This window comes from Vitis vinifera, chromosome 6 (genome assembly GCF_030704535.1).
Source record: "Vitis vinifera cultivar Pinot Noir 40024 chromosome 6, ASM3070453v1".
Classification (NCBI taxonomy): domain Eukaryota; kingdom Viridiplantae; phylum Streptophyta; class Magnoliopsida; order Vitales; family Vitaceae; genus Vitis; species Vitis vinifera.
In genome coordinates this window covers 10,859,360-10,883,135 of record NC_081810.1, presented here as the reverse complement: position 1 = coordinate 10,883,135, position 23,776 = coordinate 10,859,360, and the positions used below count along the sequence as shown (strand labels likewise).

At 32.8% G+C, this 23,776-nt stretch overlaps 1 protein-coding gene across 5 annotated transcripts; it reads left to right on the top strand.

The window, feature by feature from the left end:
- The first annotated feature begins 790 nt into the window (after window positions 1-790).
- Window positions 791-23,378, top strand: LOC104878154 (uncharacterized). Of its 5 annotated transcripts, XR_009465865.1 has the most exons (10): window positions 9,983-11,150; window positions 12,156-12,185; window positions 12,745-12,779; window positions 12,875-12,999; window positions 14,821-14,917; window positions 15,020-15,126; window positions 15,210-15,406; window positions 17,789-17,900; window positions 18,071-18,228; window positions 23,005-23,378. XR_009465865.1 is itself a non-coding variant. In XM_059737551.1 (9 exons), the coding sequence occupies exons 3-9, from the start codon at window positions 12,173-12,175 to the stop codon at window positions 17,800-17,802; spliced, it is 588 nt and encodes a 195-aa protein (XP_059593534.1). In that variant the 5' UTR covers window positions 8,891-9,735; window positions 9,838-9,944; window positions 12,156-12,172; the 3' UTR covers window positions 17,803-19,247. The 5 variants fall into 5 exon arrangements, 3 of the variants coding, with proteins under 3 accessions (XP_059593534.1, XP_059593533.1, XP_059593535.1); XM_059737551.1 differs by lacking the exons at window positions 9,983-11,150; window positions 23,005-23,378 and adding exons at window positions 8,891-9,735; window positions 9,838-9,944 and having other exon boundaries at window positions 17,789-19,247; XM_059737552.1 differs by lacking the exons at window positions 18,071-18,228; window positions 23,005-23,378 and having other exon boundaries at window positions 9,983-10,888; window positions 11,045-11,150; window positions 17,789-18,069.
- Window positions 23,379-23,776: the final 398 nt, after the last annotated feature.

The following is a 23,776-nucleotide window of genomic DNA, read 5'->3' as shown; positions in this document are numbered from 1 at the left end:
AAATATTTTTTAAAATTTTATTATAATGATAAAAAATTATTAATTTTAATTAGAAAAGTTTTTTTTGAGAAATTAATAGGTAATCATATATTATTTTATTTTTAAAATTATCTTTTATTAAATGTTCTTTTTTTAGTGATTTAAATGTTTTTTTTAAAATATTTTTTAAAATTTTATTATAGTGATAAAAAATTATTAATTTTAAACTAATATATAATCAAATAATTTGTTATATCATGATTAATATTTATTTATTAATCCAATTCCTTTTGTAAACCTTTTCAAAATTTTATTTAAATAAAAAATTTATTTTTAGTTTTTTTTAACAATATATATATATATATATATATATATATATATATATATATATATATATATATATATTCTTTTGAAAAGTTTTTTGTTTATGATACTATTTTCTTTTTGTAACTAAAATTATATATCATTTTTGGTAATTTATTAATCTTAAAAGTGTTTTTATACTTATACAACATATTATCAAAAACATTATTAGAATCATTTTTTCTAATTCTCATAAAACTATTTTTCATAAAAATAAAACACTTTTATTAGAATTATTGTCAAATTGTAGTTATGACTTTTTTTTTTACTAATTTAGAACGATCTTTAAATTAAAAATTACCTGTGTTCAAGTTTAAAAAAATATGGCTAAATAGACCTTGAAAATAAATAAACTAGGACAAATGAAATTAGTTATTGGGACATGAAAATATTATATAAATTCTGGTTAAGTGAAGACGATGATCTGATATAGATATGCCATACTCATTCTGTAGTCTCGAGATTTTCCTCTCTTTCACCTCTTTTTCTTCTCCTCTTCTCTTTTATGCACCTTATTGTCGTCACGATCTCACCTTCTCGTCCAAACAAATTTTTTCCCCTGCTAGCTTAGAAAGTGAAAGAAACTGGAGGCAGGAAGACGAGGCTTTTGTGTCTCATCTATGGTGGCGTCCCCCCGAAGTGGAATCTAGGGCGCGGCGGAAAGAAGGGGAAGTGAAAGGCGGAGGACTTTTGAGTTTTATTGGCCGAGAGGCTAGGGCACGGTGTGATTTGGTTCGATCTCGGTGTGGAAGCTCGGGGAATCAACTTATTGCGTAGTGGTTTTGTGGTTGTGGGATTTTGGAAACCTTAGATTTGGGTCAGGGTTGTGCGGTTGGCTGATTAAGCTAGGGGCGGGGCTGCCCTTGCGATTGACTGGGTTTTCATGCTGTCAAAACCACTGCCTTGGGATCGGAAGACTTCTTGAAGGAGAGGAGAGGAAGCACGAGAGGTCGGAGTCTTTAAGTTTGCTGCAAGATAGAGGACTCGCATCAGGGTTCTTGGGAGTTTGCTCGCCGGAATCGGCAGACTTGCGCCGTCCTACAGGTGAGTTGAATCCCACCGGGTTCTTGATGATGTCAGTTTTGCTTTATACCAAGAAAAATAGTCGGGTTCTTGGAAAATTTGGTCTCCGAGCCCTTTTGTTTTTTATGATTTGTTCCTTTTTGGTTTTTAATTTTGAATTTATTCTCTCACGGAAGAAGCACGAGAGGTCTGAGTCTTTAGGTTAGCTGCAAGATAGAGGGACTCGCATCAGGTTCTTGGGAGTTTGCTCGCCGGGATCGGTAGACTTTCGCCCCCCTACAGGTGAGTTATGAATCCGGGTTCTTGATGATTGTGATGAAACTCGTAGGTTTTGGTTTAAACCAAGAATAATAATAGGGTTCTTAGAAAATTGGATCCGAGTCCTTTTGTTTTTATTTTTTATGATTTGTTCTTTTTTGGTTTTTAATTTTTAATTTTTAATTTATTCTCTCCACGGGTCTGATTCTTTGTTTTGGGGAATTAGTTTTTGATGATGATTCTTTCATGGTTATTGTAGATCTGTTTTTTTAGTCCATTCGTTTGTTAATGTGCTGTTTAGTTGTGCAGAAATTGTAATTAAAAACAGATAGTTTTTTAATCTTTTTAAGTCAAATAAAACTACCTGTAGAAATTCATAGACATCAACTTGCTCAAATCCATGATAGAAAACCCTATCAAAGCTAAGGTAAAAATCCTCTCCCTTCTCATCCTACCATTCATCAATTCAATTATTATAATGATTTTTTTCATGAATAAATGAACAGAAACAGATAAGTAGCAATTTTTAGTGAAAGATAACCTTGAAAATGGAAGTTTCCGAATCTAGGCTTTGGACAAAAACTGTATCACCATGATCTCTTCTCTCTTTTGAACTTAAAGGTCTAAATCATGCATAGACTGTTATGTGCGACATATTTTTATGGCGCCAAAAACCTTTATCTTTCAAGAATTAGTGCATAACTATCATGAAATTCAGCAAAATAGAGTATGACTTAATCCACCTGAAAATTCTAGAACTAGAGCTTTGTTTTGTCATTGAGGCATTTTCTAATTCATTACTGAAAATTTTACATTATTATTTATTAGTACAGTATCAACTATCACACAAACTTGTATTTGTCACTTAGAAGGTTTGAAACCTCTAATTGGTGATACACTCCTTGTTGCAGGGACACTTTTCTTTGCCATGAGCAATGTTGGTGAGGTGGGTAAATATCAATACACTTGAATATGATTGTCACATCATTTGGGGGCTTTTGACTCTGGAAGATTTCTGATTAATGTCATTAAATTTTTTCTTTTTCTTTTGAAACAATACGCCCCTTGAAGACTTGCTTTGAATAAATAAGATTTTAACTTGTTTAGCATTGTCTATTGTTGTCTTATTATATTAGGGAGAAGAAAAAATTACACCTTGATTCCCTTATTCTCCTTTTCAATTCTATCTAGTCAACAACCTAAACAATTTATCATCTTTGAAAACTTGAAGACCTTCTACTTCTAGCTTTATCTTGCAGAAGGACAATGATTCCTGATCTATCTGAATGAGGTTTAACACCAAGAACCAGATTAGGCCTTGGACAACTCAGATGGAAATTAAATCTTGTCTGCATCACTGCTCCATCTCCAAATTGACTTGAGCTTTTCTTATTTACTGACATTCTATTTTTGTACAGATTTATATACACTGGATCTGTAGAAATTATATTGGATATTGCGCAAGATCTCCTCATAGCTACTGATCAGCATCTCTTGCAGGGATAAAGCGTCCCTGTGAGTGTACCATTGCCCATGTGAGTTAAGGAGCTCGATTTTTTGGATATGAATTCCTTTACTGCTTTGAATCAGATTGTGGACACCTGGTGACTCTTTTATTTTTATTTTCAAGGATATATCACTGGAAAATGTTTCAAGAATGCATGAGCTTTCAGAAGCCTTCCATGCTATTTCCTTAAGACACACATGCCTCTTGTCTATCTTGGAGCAGTTTAGTAAACTGAGTTCTAGGGCCGGGTATGTGATGCTCTCTCTCTCTCTCTATATCTATTTATAACTGCCATTTCAACTAATAGCTTACTAAGGAAGAAGTTGGAAATACTTTTGGAGTTGTGGGAAGTCTCAATGGAGGCAATTGCCTGGAAGCCTAAATATTTGTCTTACAAAAATCTTTAGCTAGCTTTTGATATACGAATTAATATAATTCAATACAAATGATTCACATGTGTACTATTGTCCACTCTAAATGAATACCCAACTAACCGAAGCAAAAGGAGGATAGCGCAATGCAAGAAAAAAAAAACTATTTTTAAGTTCATTGGTCATTTTAGCTCAACATTGGTCTATCACTGGTAGAAACATGCCTCCGAAAATCATGATTTTCCATTGTTAAAAAAGGCCTAACCCACATAATTCGAGGCTATAATACAACTGACATTTGATTCTTGATCTCTAGCTAAATATATTGTACAGAAAGTGGTAGAAAATAAGGCTGCAGGTTGCTTTCAGAAAATTGGCTGCAGGTTATACATGCTTCATCATGTACTAGAAAATAAGGCACTAGTAACATATTGATACACTCTGCTCAATTTCTTTTTGTTTTTTTAAAATAGATACTTCTATTTTTATTTTAGTTGTTATCATGAAATGTAGGTTATTTACTTTTTAACTTTGGGTATAAATATACAAAAGGAAATCTATAAGTTGTACCTAATTTACAGAACTGTAATTTAACTAATACATCATTATTGGGATTGTCTTAATTTTCTGTTTTTTTTCCTTTCTCTGTTTGAGAACAAGGCTAAAGGTCATTCTGTCCATGATCTTGCTGAGATAGTTGCCCACCTATCTTCATACTTGAAGCATGCTTGACCTAAGTCACATGGAAAAAAATCAGGACAATAAACCTGGATTCTAACACTTCCTCAGTCCATTAAAAAATGAGAGCTTCTCTAATTGGCTCTATCATGTTACTCTGCATGCCAATAAAGTTTCTGCTTTCCCTTTTGATTAATAGGAAAAATTTCTTGGATAATGAGAGGTAAGAAGCATAAACTCTGCACCAAAAGATGTATTATGTGCAGCTTCCTTGGTGGATGTTTTCCTTCATTCATTAGAGTAACAATGGCCATACTGGTAAAAGCTAATACAATGATTTGGAATTAATCATCTTTCTTCCACTTTCTGAAAAAAATTAATCTAAGAGAGTTGTGTAAATGCAGTGTGGAGCATCTGGAAAACATAAGAATACATTATCACCAGACACTCAAACGTTGGAGGAAAAATTTCTTGGATAATGAGAGGTAAGAAGCATAAACTCTGCACCAAAAGATGTATTATGTGCAGCAACTAGTTGAATCAAGATGCCTTCCTCTTGCAGTAAACAGGTTTTTTGGGATATATATTACCAAAATGAAATATTTGATTAAAAGGATTTTGAGCACATGCCCTTGGAAGAAGACAAATCAAAACCTAGCATCAGACATTATTTTCAAGTTATTTCATATTTATAGCTTGTTGGGTATTATAAATGAAAATGGTTTTGCCAGAAACATTTTTGTTTCCAAAAAGGGAAATGTTGGAGCAGTTGAAACTAATTCTGGGGGCAACTTTTGTGTGTTGCGCAGAAAAATTATAGAGCTTGGAGTTTACTTTATATATAAATTTTATGTTTTTCAGTTTTTGCATGTCAGATAAGAATTGATCTGATTTAATTATTTTTTAGGAGGGTTGTTTCCATTCTATGAGCTTCCTATGTACATTTTATATATCCTTAATATGGCGGGGTGTGATTATTTTATTGATCAAAGAGAGACAATAGGTATGCACATATTAAGGTATATGTAAACTTTATCAAGTTGATGCTGTTGATTTTCTCTACTTCTTTCCAGAAACTAATACCAAATTATAGCTTGATCCTTATCTACAAACTAGTAGATCAAGGCTGGACCTTACTGTGTCTAGACTGAAAGTTTTCAGACACACTTTTATTATAGATCAAGCTAATGTTGTTTCAACTCTCACTTCTCACAGCTTGTCTTTGTTCCTCACACTCTTTGAAGATTCTATTTAAATGTCGCATGGAATTTGTGAAACTTGGCATTTAAAAGTGTGGTAAATAATCCCATTCTTCATGATGTAGGCATTGAATTAAAATCATTTCATGCATTGGAACAAGTGTTTTAGAAAAACCGAGATACAAGGTTGGAATTATTTTTCATTTCTTTAATACATTGAGAAAATTGAGTATGATATCAAGGTTGGAATTATTGAGTATGAAAAGCATTTAATCATTTCAATTTTTCTTTACTAGAACCTCTTTTGATTGATCTCGGTCCCTTTGATGGTGTCTTGCAAGAGAATGGTATCATCTATTGTCCTCAAGTATTGTTATTAGATTATTCCATATCATCTAATCGAAAAACTATGAAAATTCTTACAATAGATGACTGAGAAAATCACATTGTCTAGTTAGATGAACATTTAGATATTTATTACATAGGTTACACATGTGAGGCTTATTATAATTAAATATAAGATCTGTGGTTTTTTACTTGTTTTGACTGATTCCACTTTCTTGGATGGTGCTTTGTAGGAGAATGGCTTTTATGCTGAGTTTGGTCTTGATGTTTCTTAAGATGCAATAATTGATTTTGCTTCCTAAAGGGCAGAGATTGAAATTGTTTATGGTGTTTCTGTGGAGAAGAGCTTGATTGGCCACTGTGCACCTTTGTTGTCGATGCTTTGTAGAAATTTTGGTTTGATGCAAGAGGTGTGGCTCTCGCTCTTCACTTCTCATAGCTATGTCTATGTTCCTCACATTATTTGAAGATTCTGTTTAAACTCCACATGGAATTTACAAACCTTGACATTTGAATGTGTGGTAAGTAATCTCATCCTTCATGATGGAGGTATTGAGCTAAAACCTTTTAGCCTGACATTGGCATTGATTTTGGAAGTTTAGACTAGATTTTTTCTTAAAATTCAACAAAATTCATTTATGAGGTGAAAATAGTTTTTTTTTTCCCACTATTTTTGAAATTTAAATTTCCTTTGAATTTTAATATTTTATTATGCTTTTGGGAACATATGTTATTTTGTGAATTGGAGTGTTGGATATTTTTATATGCATATATGCTATTCTTTTGTATATGTTAGATGAAGGGAATATATTTCATATTAACGTACCATTCACTAAAAATCATTGGTGGTCATTATGGTATTTTACATTATTACTATGGATGCGATTGTAATTTACCCTAGACCTATATCGTGCCGTAGAAATGGAGGGGTGCACTGTAGCCAATTAACCTAGTAATCTTTTATGCCAAGAGATAAAGGGGCACTAGAGCAGTTTGTATGAGAAGTGTGTCGAGAGATGTAGGGATATTGTGTCTATAAGGCACCATGATATTTGAGACATATGTCGCCTGCGGTTGCATATGTGATACATGCTGATGGAGGAAAGGGCATTGTAGCAGTTATATTGCATATGTGTCGAGAGTTGGAGTGACATTGTAGCCATGGATTATGCATGTGTTTGATTGATTATACATCGGGTCGTCCAATGTTGCATGTCTACTTGATTGTTATACCATATATTATCTACGTTGAGTGTTACCTACATGATAAAACTCCTCTTTCTACTTTGGACTGACCACACTACAACCTGTATTATATGATCATTCACTGAGTTATTCACTTTGTAGTTCCCTAAATTTTTTAGATGAGGACCTAGTAGAACCAAATCCCAAGCAAGGTATGGAGGATAGTCAACAAGGCATATAAATGTTGTTGCCGTTTCCTTTTGCTTCTTTTTGGATAGACTACTGGCATGTAGCCATTTTCTTAGGTATGTACAAGTTTTCGATCCCTTAAGACCAGCTTTTATGTATGCAAAACTGTTTATCTCGGACATAGTAATGAATTTATAGTTCCTTTAATATGCATCCTTGTATTGCTTTGACATAGTATATCTTGTCACAAGTTAATTTTCTTTCATAGGATAGTATCTACATCTCAGTCTTCAGACTAGGGAAGAGACGCTGTCTTGCGTGGATGGCGCTTGCAAGGGTGGGTCGTCACATTTTCTGTACATATTAACCATATTTTGTGGTTTTAATCTGTTTTTCTTCTTACTCAAACTTGTATGAGTATCATTTAATATCTTTGATGCAGTGTTTTTCTATGTTGAAGAGCAAGATGCATTTGATTTGTATTCCATAATCAATGGCTTCTCTAGTCTTACCCTTTCTTGTAAAATGTAAAGTAGATGTTGTATAGTCTTAGGTCCAATCTCAGTGTTCTTCCAAATCTGAGTTCTCTTTTTTGAGTTTCTAATGATCAGGTTGATGATGTACTAATTCTTGATCAGGTGGCCTTGCATCGAAATGCTTTTAAAATCTATACTTTTTTTTTTCCCAACAACAACCCCAAGGTACTCTTCCATTTTATGTGCATGTGTGTCTTATTTATTTATTTATTTGATAAGTATGTGCATGTGTGTCATATTGGGAAGTTGCTACTAATTTATGAAAGTGTTCTTGTAATGGATTTAGGCAGTACTAGTTGTAGGAAGAAACAACCTATACACTCTTGGAATTGGAAACAACAGAGGGGTTAGATACTCAACTCCATGAGACCATATGGAAATTACTTATTTTTTGTTGTAAATCAAGTTGGGTGAGTAGTTGGATTTGTTTTAATTTTATTTTGCATGTTTATCTTTGTAGGTTTAATTTACATCTCTTGTACACTATGCTTAAGAACACAATACTGTTAAAAGATTGAAAGACAAAAGATGCTCTCTGTGATTTAATGGGGACATGTGCTACCAAATACCACTATATGGTGCAATCATGTGTTGTTGGTAGTTTGGTTGGTTCTCCTATCATAGAGGTTGGAAGGACAAACCGAAAAGATTATGTGAAGGACAAAGTTGGGGCTATAACTATCAGACGTTGCTTTCTTGTGGAGCTCGTTGATAGATTTGCAAAGTTGATTTTAGCCAACACAGGTTGTCCTATATTTTCTCAGGACTAGTCCACTTATGAAGCCGTGGAGAATGTGTTTGTTACCATATATATCAAGAAAAGTTTGTTTTCTTTTATTATCCTACATATTCATGGCATCTAAACAAGTGGGGTAAATCTTTTGGTTCATGATTTATATTCAGTTTTCTTATCAATGGTGTTTTTTCCCATCAACAATTGATAAAACCCTCAAATATTCTCAACTATGAGAAATGGGAAGAAAAGCAAAAATAAAAAATTAAAATTAATAATCAATTGAACATTTGAGTAATCCATTGTTTTTTTTTTATATTATTTTTTGATAATTTTTATTTGATACCTGGTAAACAAACTCTCTCTTGTGCATCAAATTCAACTATTCTGTGTATTTGAGTTAAGTTTTCACTTTCCAAGTTAGATTCAAATATCTATTTTATTCTCATTAGTCATTTTTCTAAGTAAAGATATTGATATTATTTATTTTGTATATTTTAACCATTTTTTTTTTTTAGGATTTGAATCTTTTTTTCTTTTTATGCAAATAGATGTATTATTTGATCTCTCTTGGAAAGAGCTTTTCTGTCTCGAAGAGTAAGACGTGTTTGATCATGTATGTTCATTAATCAAAGGTTTCTCTAGTCTCACATTATCTTGTAAATTAAATCTTGGGGAGAGTCCTAGGCCCAATCTGAGCGTTCTTCCAAAGGTGGATTCTCCATCTCGAGTTACTTACGATTTGTTGATAATGTACTGATCCTTGATTGGGTAGCCTCACATTGGATTGCTTTTAAAACCTGTACTTTTTTGCTTCTCAATATTGTCCTCATTCTGGGGTCTAATATTGGTTTCAACAACTCCAAGGTTGCTTGAACTACATGCTTGAATCGGATGCATTACTCTTACAAGTTTTCTAAAGAGCGAAAGAAAAACCTATTGTCTAATAATGAGACCCTGATATTTGGCATTCTGAAAAGCTTAATCACCGGTTTTTGGCTGCCAGATAACTTATGGTATGCGCTTACTGATAATGTTATTGATTTTATTTATGCAATTCATCCAACTATTGAAACCTTAGTTGTTGACTTGAGGAAAATGTCTCTTAGTTGCAAAGTTACATTGAAAGTGGTATCATGCGTCCTTTCAACTGTTCTTGTAACAAAACTTAGTAGATATTTATTCATTATGTTCCATGTTGCTATTAACCAATTGACGCATATGGTGTCATGTATCCAAATAGAAATCTTAATTGACAGTTTTGGCTGCTAGGAAACATAATGGTATGCTGCTGCTGATAATGTTATTGCTGCTATTTATGCTACTCATCCAACTCCTATGGAGAAATATGGAAGTTGTGGTTGAAAAGGTTTGCAATAGGTTTGGTGGAGTCACATGTATTGTTTATACTATTGTTTTAATTCTATTTTCATCTATCATGTGCTAATATGACAACTTATTACCATGTCAGGTTTTAATGCATGACTTCATTATAAGATATAATGTCATGGCACCTATGCTTGGACTAGTCTCTTATTTACCCATATTGGAGACATACTTCATTAATAACCTAGCAAGGTATTAAGTTGTTCTTGCATTACCTCATTTACAGTTTATTTTTTTATTTATTGGTGTATTTTTTTCACACTAACGAAAACCAGAGTAAAATTTTGAAACAAATAAACAAAATACTCTTAGTCATGACTCTTTTTCTCTCTAATTTTGAAACGATCTTTAAAAACAAAATTTAAAAATTACCATGTGTCCCAGTTTAAAAAAACATGGCTAAATAGGCCTTGAAAATAAATAAACTAGGACAAATGAAATTAATTATTGGGACATGAAAATATTATATAAATTCTGGTTAAATGAAGCCGATGATCTGATATAGATATACCATTCTCATTCTTTAGTCCTGAGACTTTCCTTTCTTTCACCTCTTTTCTTCTCCTCTTCTCTTTTATGTACCTTATTGTCGTCACGATCTCACCTTCTCGTTCGAAACAAAAACAAATTTTTTCCCCTGGTAGCGTAGAAAGTGAAAGAAACTGGAGGTAGGAAGATGAGGCTTTTGTGTCTCATCTATGGTGGCATCCCCTCGAAGTGGAATCTAGGGCGCGGCAGAAGCCATAGACTTGAAGGAGGGGAAGTGAAAGGCGGAGGACTTTTTAGTTTTATTGGCCGAGAGGCTAGGGCACGGTGTGATTTGGTTCGATCTCGGTGTGGAAGCTCGGGGAATCAGCTTAGTGCGTAGTGGTTTTGTGGTTGTGGGATTTTGGAAGCCTTAGATTTGGGTTAGGGTTGTGTGGTTGGCTGATTAAGCTAGGGGCGGGGCTGCCCATGCGATTGACTGGGTTTTCATGCCGTCAAAACCACTTCCTTGGGATCGGAAGGACTTCTTCAAGGAGAGGAGAGGAAGCACGAGAGGTCAAAGTCTTTAAGTTTGCTGCAAGATAGAGGACTCGCATCAGGGTTCTTGGGAGTTTGCTCGCTGGAATCGGCAGACTTGCGTCGTCCTACAGGTAAGTTGAATCCCACCGGGTTCTTGATGATGTCGGTTTTGCTTTAAACCAAGAAAAATAGTCGGGTTCTTGGAAAATTTGGTCTTCGAGCCCTTTTGTTTTTTATGAGTTGTTCCTTTTTGGTTTTTAATTTTGAATTTATTCTCTCCACGGAAGAAGCACGAGAGGTCGGAGTCTTTAGGTTTGCTGCAAGATAAAGAAACTCGCATCAGGTTCTTGGGAGTTTGCTCGCCGGGATCGGTAGACTTTCGCCCCACTACAGGTGAGTTATGAATCCGGGTTCTTGATGATTGTGATGAAATTTCGTAGGTTTTGGTTTAAACCAAGAATAATAATAGGGTTCTTAGAAAATTTAGTCCGAGTCCTTTTGTTTTATTTTTTTTTTATTTTTTATGATTTGTTCTTTTTTGGTTTTTAATTTTTAATTTATTCTCTCCACGGGTCTGATTTTTTGTTTTGGGGAATTAGTTTTTGATGATGATTCTTTCATGGTTATTGTAGATCTGTGTTTTTTAGTCAATTCGTTTGTTAATGTGCTGTTTAGTTGTGCAGAAATTGTAATTAAAAAAACAGATTGTTTTTTATCTTTTTAAGTCAAATAAAACAACCTGTAAGAAAGTTCTAGGTTTTGAATTTTTGAAGTTTCATCGTGTTCTTTGGTATTTTGATTTACCATGAACTTTTCTTACCTATCAAAAAAAAAAAAAAAAAAAAGGCTGGGCTAGAAATTGATAGACATCAACTTGCTCGAATCCATGATAGAAAACCCTATCAAAGCTAAAGGTAAAAATCCTCTCCCTTCTCATCCTACCATTCATCAATTCAATTATTATAATGATTATTTTCATGAATAAATGAACAGAAACAGATAAGTAGCAATTTTTAGTGAAAGATAACCTTGAAAATGGAAGTTTCTGAATCTAGGCTTTGGACAAAAACTGTATCACCATGATCTCTTCTCTCTTTTGAACTTAAAGGTCTAAAGCATGCATAGACTGTTATGTGCGACATATTTTTATGGTGCCAAAAACCTTCATCTTCCAAGAATTAGTGCATAACTATCATGAAATTCAGCAAAATAGAGTATGACTTAATCCACCTGAAAATTCTAGAACTAGAGCTTTGTTTTGTCATTGAGGCATTTTCTAATTCATTACTGAAAATTTTACATTATTATTTATTAGTACAGTATCAACTATCACACAAACTTGTATTTGTCTCTTAGAAGGTTTGAAACCTCTAATTGGTGATACACTCCTTGTTGCAGGGACACTTTTCTTTGCCATGAGCAATGTTGGTGAGGTGGGTAAATATCAATACACTTGAATATGATTGTCACATCATTTGGGGGCTTTTGACTCTGGAAGATTTCTGATTAATGTCATTAAATTTTTTCTTTTTCTTTTGAAACAATATGCCCCTTGAAGACTTGCTTTGAATAAATAAGATTTTAACTTGTTTAGCATTGTCTATTGTTGTGTTATTGCATTAGAGAGAAGAAAAAATTACACCTTGATTCCATTGTTTTCCTTTTCAATTCTATCTAGTCAACATCCTAAACAATTTATCATCTTTGAAAACTTGAAGACCTTCTACTTCTAGCTTTATCTTGCAGAAGGACAATGATTCCTGATCTATCTGAATGAGGTTTAACACCAAGAACCAGATTAGGCCTTGGACAACTCAGATGGAAATTAAATCTTGTCTGCATCACTGCTCCATCTCCAAATTGACTTGAGCTTTTCTTATTTACTGACATTCTATTTTTGTACAGATTTATATACACTGGATCTGTAGAAATTATATTGGATATTGCACAAGATCTCCTTATAGCTACTGATCAGCATCTCTTGCAGGGATAAAGCGTCCCTGTGAGTGTACCATTGCCCATGTGAGTTAAGGAGCTCGATTTTTTGGATATGAATTCCTTTACTGCTTTGAATCAGATTGTGGACACCTGGTGACTCTTTTATTTTTATTTTCAAGGATATATCACTGGAAAATGTTTCAAGAATGCATGAGCTTTCAGAAGCCTTCCATGCTATTTCCTTAAGACACACATGCCTCATGTCTATCTTGGAGCAGTTTAGTAAACTGAGTTCTAGGGCTGGGTATGTGATGCTCTCTGTCTCTCTCTCTCAATCTATTTATATCTGCCATTTCTACTAATAGCTTACTAAGGAAGAAGTTGGAAATACTTTTGGAGTTGTAGGAAGTCTCAATGGAGGCAATTGCCTGGTTGTCCACTCTAAATGAATACCCAAATAACCGAAGCAAAAGGAGGATAGCGCAATGCAAGAAAAAAAAAACTATTTTTAAGTTCAGTGGTCATTTTAGCTCAACATTGGTCTATCACTGGTAGAAATATGCCTCCGAAAATCATGATTTTCCATTGTTAAAAAAAGCCTAACCCACCTAATTCGAGGCTATAATACAACTGACATTTGATTCTTGATCTCTAGCTAAATATATTGTATAGAAAGTGGTAGAAAATAAGGCTGCAGGTTGCTTTCAGAAAATTGGCTGCAGGTTATACATGCTTCATCATGTACTAGAAAAATAAGGCACTAGTAACATATTGATACACTCTGCTCAATTTCTTTTTGTTTTTTTAAAATAGATACTTCTATTTTTATTTTTGTTGTTATCATGAAATGTAGGTTATTTACTTTTTAACTTTGGGTATAAATATACAAAAGGAAATCTATAAGTTGTACCTAATCTTACAGAACTGTAATTTAACTAATACATCATTATTGGGATTGTCTTAATTTTCTATTTTTTTTCCTTTCTCTGTTTGAGAACAAGGCTGAAGGTCATTCTGTCCATGATCTTGCTGAGATAGTTGCCCACCTATCTTCATACTTGAAGCATGCTTGACCTAAGTCACCTGGAAAAAAATCAGGACAATAAACCTGGATTCTAACACTTCCTCTGTCCAATAAAAAATGAGAGCTTCTCTAATTGGCTCTATCATGTTAGTCTGCATGCCAATTAAACCTTGTGTCTTCTTGATATGCACTTTGATTCTATAGTTGCTTGATCTGTTCCTTGTGTCTTCTTGAAAATTTATTCACTTTCCAAGTTAGGTTCAAATATCTATTTTATTCTCATTAGTCATTTTTCTAAGTAAAGATATTGACATTAGTTATTTTGTATATTTTAACCATTTTTTTTTTAGGATTTTAATCTTTTTTTCTTCTTATGCAAATAGATGTATTATTTGATCTCTCTTGGAAAAAGCTTTTCTGTCTCGAAGAGTAAGACTTGTTTGATCATGTATGTTCATTAATCAAAGGTTTCTCTAGTCTCACTATCTTGTAAATTAAATCTTGGGGAGAGTCCTAGGCCCAATCTGAGCGTTCTTCCAAAGGTGGATTCTCCATCTCAAGTTACTTACGATTTGTTGATAATGTACTGATCCTTGATTGGGGAGCCTCACATTGGATTGCTTTTAAAACCTATACTTTTTTGCTTCTCAATATTGTCCTCATTCTGGGGTCTAATATTGGTTTCAACAACTCCAAGGTTGCTTGAACTGCATGCTTGAATCAGACGCATTACTCTTACAAGTTTTCTAAAGAGCGAAAGAAAAACCTATTGTCTAATAATGAGACCCTGATATTTGGCATTCTGAAAAGCTTAATCACCGGTTTTTGGTTGCTAGATAACTTATGGTATGCAGTTACTGATAATGTTATTGATTTTATTTATACAATTAATCCAACTATTGAAACCTTAGTTGTTGACTTGAGGAAAAGGTCTCTTAGTTGCAAAATTACATTGAAAGTGGTATCATGCATCCTTTCAATTGTTCTTGTAACAAAACTTAATAGATAAAATTCATTATGTTCCATGTTGCTATTAACCAATTGACGCATATGGTGTCATGTATCCAAATAGAAATCTTAATTGATGGTTTTGGCTGCCAGGAAACATAATGGTATGCTGCTGCTGATAATGTTATTGTTACTATTTATGCTACTCATCCAACTCCTATGGAGAAATATGGAAGTTGTGGTTGAAAAGGTTTGCAATAGGTTTGGTGGAGTCACATGTATTGTTTATATTATTGTTTTAATTCTATTTTCATCTATCATGTGCTAATATGACAACTTATTATCATGTTAGGTTTTAATGCATGACTTCATTATAAGATATAATGTCATGGCACCTACGCTTGGACTAGTCTCTTATTTACCCATATTGGAGACATACTTCATTAATAACCTAGCAAGGTATTAAGTTGTTCTTGCATTACCTCATTTGCAATTTATTTTTTTAATAATTGGTGTATTTTTTTCACGCTAACGAAAACCAGAGTAAGGAGTTTGCAATTGGAACTCAAGTCTCGCATTGAGGAGTTTGAGAAGCTTGACAAATTCCATATGGAACAAATGGAAGAAGAGGTTACCGTAAGAAATGCCCACATACATCAACAAAAAGTTGGTAGCTTGGAATGTTTTATGGTAGCTAAGAGCAGTGTAGGAGAATTTTCAAAAACTGATATTGTTGAAGGTATGTGCATTAGTCCTTTGCTTCACTTGATTTGATATGCACTTTGATTCTATAGTTGCTTGATCTGTTCCTTGTGTCTTCTTGAAAATTTATTCACTTTCCAAGTTAGATTCAAATATCTATTTTATTCTCATTAGTCATTTTTCTAGTAATATTTATTTATTATAATATTGAAATTTCTATTTATAAAATTTTATAGTAAAATATAAACAATTTATTCAGGAGGCGTTGGGATACACTTCTCAAAGAAAACATTTATTTTTCTTTTGGGTCCTTGGGCTGTTTAGGATGAGGTTAAAAAAATAATTGGAGGGTCCAAATAAAAATACAAGCATTGGGTCCTTTCATTCCAACAAACAGAAGACTGAAAAAACCTAACTAAAATGCCCTATTGGGTACTTTTATTCCCTTAGTTGGATGCCTATTATGAGGAATTTAATTTTTAGCCCAACTTGGCTCAGATACTTTTAAGGGGTTCAGGTTCAAGCTTTGCTTTTATTTGAGGTGAGGCCCAAAATTCAAGTTGGGCAAGTGAATGGGCTTCAGGTTAAAAATAAATTTGGCACAAATACATGGTGATTAAATTTTTAGCTTAAATATCAATTACAATACTTTAACTTAAACAAATTGAAGGAAAAAAAGAAAAAAGAAAAACCAATTTGTGTCCCATATCAAAGTTTTCAAAAAATTATTTATATTTAAAAATATTATTTAATATAAAAAATAATTAAAAACACTAAGATTTGTTCTAAAAATAATAATTTATTTTTAAAACAAATTTTCAAAAATTTACATTTGTTGAAAGTTTGTTAAACTTGTTTTTCAAGTTAGATATATTTTTTTAAAATTAATAATTGAAAACTATTTTGTTGTAAATAACAAAAAAAAAAAAAATCGTTTTAAAAAACATTTTCAAGTTAGTTTCAAAATTTATATATTGTAATAGATTTTAACACTTAATAAATTTTTTTAAAAAAAGGCTTGATAATAGTGTATTTTACAGTAATTTTAGAAATTATTTTGAACCTAAAAAATATTTTTTAAAGAAAAATTAGATGTTTAACAAAATTAAAAAAATACTTTTAAAATTTTGAAAAATCATTATTGTAATATTTTTTTTTAAGAAACATTAGATTGGTTTCCTAAAGACACTTTCAGAAATGCTTCCACTAAAAACACGAGCCTAATAGTGACAATAGTGACAAAGAAATCATACATTTGTGATCATCCTCTCAAATTGCAGTAGTGATAGACAAATGTATATCATGTTCACACCTCCTCAGACATGTTCTTGTACCCACCTTGGGTGTGAGAGACAAACTATAGTATTAGTGACAGATAAATCACACATTTTTATCACACTTTTGTTGCCCTATACCCATGATTGACAAATCACACATTTGCTATTGCATGCATGTGGCCCTATACTTGCCATGAGAGGCATAAATCATGGTAGTAGCAGACAATTCTCAATCCTCCCAAATTATAGTAGTGGTAGATAAATCATACATTTGTGATTACATATAATTAGACAAATAAATAAATGGGGGAGTGATTTCAACTCGAGACCTCTAAATAACCTAAAATCTGATTATGTTAAGTAATCAATTTTCCTCAAAAGTTAAGTTATCAAGAATTGGACCCATATTTTGCATATCATATTCTAACAAAAGCAATATTAGTCTAGGTTAGGCTAATCTACATAGGTGGTCTAACAATATTCTTGGCCCCTGACCTCCAAACCGGTTTCTCCTATTGGCAAGAAATAAGTATAATGACCAAAGAACTTGCTGTAATCCTTAGTCTAATTGAAATGTAAGCTGGCATTCCATGAATTGTTTGGGGGAATATAATTGAATTTCATTTATTCTTGTATTTGGGAGTTCAAGCCAGGCAAGACACAATAAGTTTTTGTGAGCATGTTAGATACATTAAAAATCAATACATGAGGAAGTTCAAATATGATCATTAAAAAACAGGAACTAGAAAAAAGGTATTAGAATGTGCAGTAAATTGCAAGAGACAATCTTTTGTGTTTGACTTGTTCAAAGGAAGGGATGTAAGCATGGAATCCTATAAATATACAAGCTTTCTAGTTGTCTTACCCTCAAACCCCCTCTTATTATGGGATGTTAGTTCCTTTCCTTAATAAATTTTTTCTATTTACTTCAAACCTCCTCTTATTATGGGGATGTTAGTTCATTTCCTTAAATTTTTTTTTTATTTACTCTAAATTCTTGTTTCATGCAGTATTGTTTTCTGGTTGGAAATTGTGACATGGTCAATGCACAACTAACATGATTTCCTATTTAAGATTTTTTTTTTTGAACCAATGATTGCATAAGAATAACCCATTACAATTTAACCTTTTTTTATGTCTAGCATGGACACATTGAAGAGACATCTTCGTATTTCTGGACCAGAGGGACTTAATGAGCTAAGGAAAATTGTTGAAAGGTTTGAGGAAAAGATTTATTCTACTGCCACAAGCCAGGTATATCCATCATGCTAGTATTTACTCAACCATTCCTCAAGACCTATGAACATTTTTTGTATCTATCCTTAGTGTAAAAGATTAAAGTGCAAAACTTGATATTATCTTATCTTACTTTGTTATTAATAATTTGATGAATTGATATATTTTTATTTTTACTTCTAATTCAGTCTGATTACCTTTGAAAAATATCTTTGAAGATGTTGACAATGGAAACAAAATCTTTTAATGCTACAACCAATTCTTTGCCATCCAACTCTGCTGGTCACAACAAAAAATCCCCTAATGACAAGAAATCCCCTGCTAGGAAAAAGGCCCTCAGATCCAGGTAACAACATGAAGAAAAATGTGTTTTTTTTATGAAATGCAACAATCAAAATTTTGCTTCTATGAACTGCAACAGTGGAAATTTTGCATTTTATGAAATGCAATGGTGGAAATTTTGCTCTTATGAAATGCCACAATAGAAGTTTAGCTAACACATCAATATATTCTTCTTTCATTTTGTAGTTACACTTGACATGCATTACATTTATTGTGTGCACCCATGTATTATATGTGTACATATGTGTATAATTCTTTTTCTATTTCCATGGCTACACATTCCTCTTATTAGGCAATAAAAAATTTGTGGCTGAGCTTAATTTATGCAGGACGATTTGTATTGAATAGGGTATGGAAGCAGTCAATGGCTGCTTCTTTCCTCCCTTCCTCTGGGTTGGAGGGATAGGGTTATGGAAAGGAGTATCAAATTAATTGGAGCAATGGTCTATGATTTGAGCTCTTGGAAGCGCAAAGGAGGGGTGCGCATGGGAGTAGCTTGCTACTTCTTTTTCCCCTTTCCTTTGGATTGGATTAGGGGGTAGGGATAGGGTTGTGTGTTAGCATCTTGACTTGGATGATGTGGTACCAAGGCCGCATTGGATGACGCTTTGCACCCACGAGTGCCTATTCAGCATGCAAGTTGATGGACCAAGGTTTGATGAGAGATCATGTGAAGGCTTGGTTGCCACTCAAGCAGATAGCAGACGACATGCAGACTAGCTTGTAGGGCAACTTGACTTAGCCAAAATTCAAGTGTTTAATTATAGGTCGTTAGTATTTCCCTTCAAAGAAGTGGTCTTGAGAATGGTTTCCATGAGGAATTATAATTTCTTTAGATTTTTCATTTTTTTAGAAAATTAATTATGCGTACTCAAGCACCTATGATGCGTCTCGGTATTTTTTCATTTGAATGATAAATCATTCCATATATTGTAATGGAGGTTGAGATCATGCCCCCATTTAAATGATAAATCTCACTCATTTTATAAATTGGACAATAAGGAACCACCTTCCATTTAATCATCTTAAGTTCATGGCACAAGAGAGCTAATTCTGTTAGTTAAAATGATAAGCCAGAAAAACAATGTAGTTCTCATCATCCCATGAACCCTTAGAAGTTGTCATCACCTATCTCAGTATGTCCTTCAAAATGCCACACACCAAGCAATTAGCCTACAGAGATCCCTGTGGTGATTTTTTACTTATCAAGAAATCCATGGCCACCATCCCATGAATCTAGAACCTCAAATTACAGTCCTCTTTCATGTTACTCTACGAGCAGGAATGTTCACCAGACTTCCAAGATGTGTCACCATTACAAGAATTTGTCATTTAATATGGTTAGAGGCAAGTGGAGGAAAACAATCTCAACAAAAGATTTAGCCATTGGTAAATTCTGTAACCACCAACATTTTTAGTTCCATTAACTAAAATGGAAAACCAAGCTAGAGAGATGTTGTGATATCCTATATCAATTTGGGGAAGAGGCTCTTGACACTATATATGCATAGAGACTATTTGTTCCATGCCAAGTCATGGAAGCATTTTGATGATTTTGAATTCATTATGGTTTTGGGCTGATAATTCTTTTGGTTTCTGCAATTTCTTATTAAGTAGTATAAGTTGGATGCACTATGGATATCGCTTCGATTTGTAATAATGCAAATCCCTTCAATTTGTAATTGTTGTCGTTATGGTGTGGGTCATAACCTTGAAATTTACTTATATTTGTTTTGAATAGGGACTATTTGTTCCATGCCAAGTCATGATTACATTTTCATGATTTTGAATTCATTATGGTTTTGGGCTAATAATTCTATTGGTTTTTGCTATTTCTTAAGTAGTATAAGTTGGATGCACTATGGAAACCACTTAAATTTGTAATAGTGCAAATCCCTTCAATTTGTAACTGTTGTCGTTATGGTGTGGGCCATAGCCTTGAAATTTACTTATATTTGTAGGTTTTGAATAGGGACTATTTGTTCCATGCCAAGTCATGATAGCATTTTCATGATTTTGAATTCATTATGGTTTTGGGCTAATAATTCTATTGGTTTCTGCTATTTCTTAAGTAGTATAAGTTGGATGCACTATGGAAACCACTTAAATTTGTAATAGTGCAAATCCCTTCAATTTGTAACTGTTGTCATTATAGTGTGGGGCATAGCCTTGAGATTTACTTGTATTCTTAGGGTTTTTTAATAGAGACTATTTGTTCCATGTCAAGTCATGTTTTCATGATTTTGGATTCATTATGGTTTTGGGCTGATCATTCTTTTGGTTTCTGCATGAAATAATATGATGTGGGATATGAGATTGACATCTAATAGTAATTGATATTTCTTTTTTACTTTTCTGCCTTAATATGAATCATTTTTTCTCGGCGCATGGATATGAGCATATTTTGTTTGATTTGAAGATACTTGATTTATAAGTACTTCTACAAAAGAATTGTATGTCATTTAATATAATGAAATTAAACTTAAATATTTGTTATTATGAAGATTGAGTTGTTAAGTGTTATTTGTACAATTTGTTTGGTTACCTATATTGACAGTTGTGACCTTATTTATGTGGGATTGTAGTTCAATTGGTCAGTGCAATGCCTTTGCAAGGCAGAAGCTGCGGGTTCAAGCCCCGTCAATCCCAACTAGACTAATGATAGGGTTGTGGGTCAAATGTTCTAGGAGTCATCCTCTTTTCATAATGTTCTTTTTTCTCTTTTACATTACTTCGCTCAATTGCATTCTTATCTTACTAGATAATGTATTTGGGTTGTTCGAAATTTTCTTTTATTTATTTATTTTTCTTTTTTTTTTCTCATAGATTGGCTTGATTTCTTGTACTTGACTTTGTACCTAGGTTTGAGTTATGAAAATCATGTATGTGGTAGTTTGTGGTTAAGAAATCATTGAAAGTCGTCTTATTGAATCATTGATATGGTAAAAAAACTCTTCACTTATGCCATTGTATTTTAAGCAGTTTGTGTTGTAGAATTGCTTTGTCTTTGATGGTAAATTTGTGTCACTTTCAAAAAAATTTCATCCCTACACAATCATTGTTGTATACCCTGTGCAACAAGAAAGAAATGATGTGTTTATATTTTTTTGTTGATAGTTGTTGTGATTCACACAATAATGAGTTACACTACGTGGTTGGGTTCAATAAGGGTGTTGGAAGTCTTAAAATGTGATTGCATTAAGTTTGCTTTGGTTTGTTAACCTAAAACCCATGTTAGTTATTGGCGATTTAGGTTAATTTCCAATTGTAGCTTGGTGTCTTACTCTATAAGGAATAGAAAGAGGCGAACAAGGGTCCCACTAGGATTTCCCTTATGTAAACTGCATACTTTAATTAATATTTAAATCGGCTATTAACAAAAGAAGAGAAAAAAGGAAGCACTAAATCACAGTGGTAGAGCCAACTCTATTTTAGTAATCCACTACAAAAGTTGTTTGTTTCTTATTCTTTTTGTGGTTTTCTTAAGAAATAATATAATGTGGAATGTGGGGTTTAATAAGTTCAAAGCTACTACAATGACAAGAAGTGTGTGTTTTTTCTTCTCTGCCTTAATATGTAAATCAACTTATGCTTTTGTTGTTAGAGCAATTGGTTTAATCAATGTTGTTTTTAACAACCTATTTGGTACTTATGTGAGATTGACATTTCTCTTGTTCTGCCTCTTAAGACAAGTAATCTCTATCTCCCTTTCATGATGGTAATGAACTTGTTAGATTTTCCCTTAGGCAGCATATAAGTTTTGGAGTTTGAATTTCTAGATAAATTTGAAAGATGAATTTCTGTATTAGTTTTTTGAAGTGCTTTGTATGCTAGTTTGGTTAAAAATTCATGTTAGATTCTTTTTTAAAGTTCTTTGAATGCTAGTTTAGTTAAAAATTCATCTTAAGTTATTTTCTAAAGTTCTTTGAATGCTACCTTAGTTAAAAATTCATGATGTTTGGTTATTTACCTTTGAGAGCTTGTTATTCTTTAGAAAAAACTTAATTGGTTTTTGAGTCAAAATTTCTTTTACAAAAAAAGATCTTTTCTCCATCATGAATGAAAAGGTAGCCAAAAAGAAGGTCTAAGTTGATTTTTCCTTTCTTTTCAAATTGTTTTAAGATATGAATAAAAAATCCTAACTTTTAGGTCTTTTGTTCGGAATTTCTTAATTTTCTTAGTTCCTTTTTTTCTCCTCCTAAAATCAATTTTTTTTTAAAAAAATAATTTAAATTATTTTCAAAAGGATTTGAATCATTTTCAAAAGTATTTGAATCATTTAAGGACTTTAAAAGAAAATTTGTTTTAGGTTTAGGGCAAAAATCTCACTTTCTTTTAAAAACATGCAACTCATTTCATACAAGTTGCATTCTCTTTTTGGTTTTCCAAAAACTTTGTTTTTATTTCGCATTAGTTTGAACTTGTGCCCCCAAACCAATGGGAATGTCCTTGGCCTTGGTAATCTTTTTCACTTGAGGTTGAGGATGTATGGGTTATGGAATATTGAATGAAGATTTGACACAACCCTACATAAAAGATATTTTAAAATTTATCCTTGCTACCAGTTTCAACTTAGCTAATGACCTTTTAGTTTGAAAATTTGTTTTAATTATTTTTGGAGTGTATTAATTTTTTTTTTCCACAATTGTGTGATGTTACTTACTTCTTGAAATTGATCTTAGAATGTTATTTGCATCGAAAAAGCTTTTCCCAAAGTTGATTTATTTAGTTGGTTATATACCTTGTATAGCTGATGTCTTTGTAAGTTCATGCCATGCAGATATTATGCTCTCGTAATTGCTTGTCATCATCTTTTATCCTAGCTTCTCCATTTGTATTGAAAGTGCATCGCGTTAAAGATATGCTCTTCAGGTACACTCTCCACCATTCACTTCTTTTTAGTTACATATGAAATGTTTTGTGTGAACCATACCATGTTTGATATTGGCGTTGAGTGCCTTGATGTTTGTTTGATTTTTGCTGATGAGATGCATGCTATATATTTTGTTGTTTGAATTAACTTCAGTATCTTGTAATAGCACTTTAAATTGCAGTCTAAGTACGCATCTTACTCTTCCTTTATGGTCTAACTTGAATTATTTGTTTAGCATGCTTAATATGTTATTGGAATTTAAGTAATCACCATTAGTCTTCCTTGATTCCCTCTATTAATCACTTAATTGTCGTACTTCCCTCAACTTAAGTAACCTGATTATTGGACCTAGACTTGGGTTTATTATTTCAAAGGCATGTTTTTTCAAAAGTTTAAGGTGTCATTTTTCTTAGGGTTTTAATTTCTTATAATATTTTCCCTATACAAAAATAAAAATAAGTGGCACGAGAACTCCAAATTTTAATAAAATATCAAATTTTCACAAATAAAAAATGAGTCTCGTTGTCGAGTGGGGACGCAAGTGAGAAATGCAAGTCCATAGTAACCCTCTTCCTAGACTTTGTGTTTATGGCACCTTCTTTCTTTCAGTTTGATTAGAGTACCCCCCATCCTTAACATTGTTTAGGGCACCCCCTTTTCCTTGAGGTTTTTTTTTTGG

What these genes read in the sequence shown, in the direction of transcription:
- LOC104878154 (XM_059737550.1), top strand. An exon ending in GTGAGTGTACCATTGCCCAT is followed by an intron (nt 12,780 to 12,874) that starts GTGAGTTAAGGA and finishes TTTATTTTCAAG; the next exon opens with GATATATCACTGGAAAATGT. An exon ending in TGGAAGTTGTGGTTGAAAAG is followed by an intron (nt 14,918 to 15,019) that starts GTTTGCAATAGG and finishes TTATCATGTTAG; the next exon opens with GTTTTAATGCATGACTTCAT.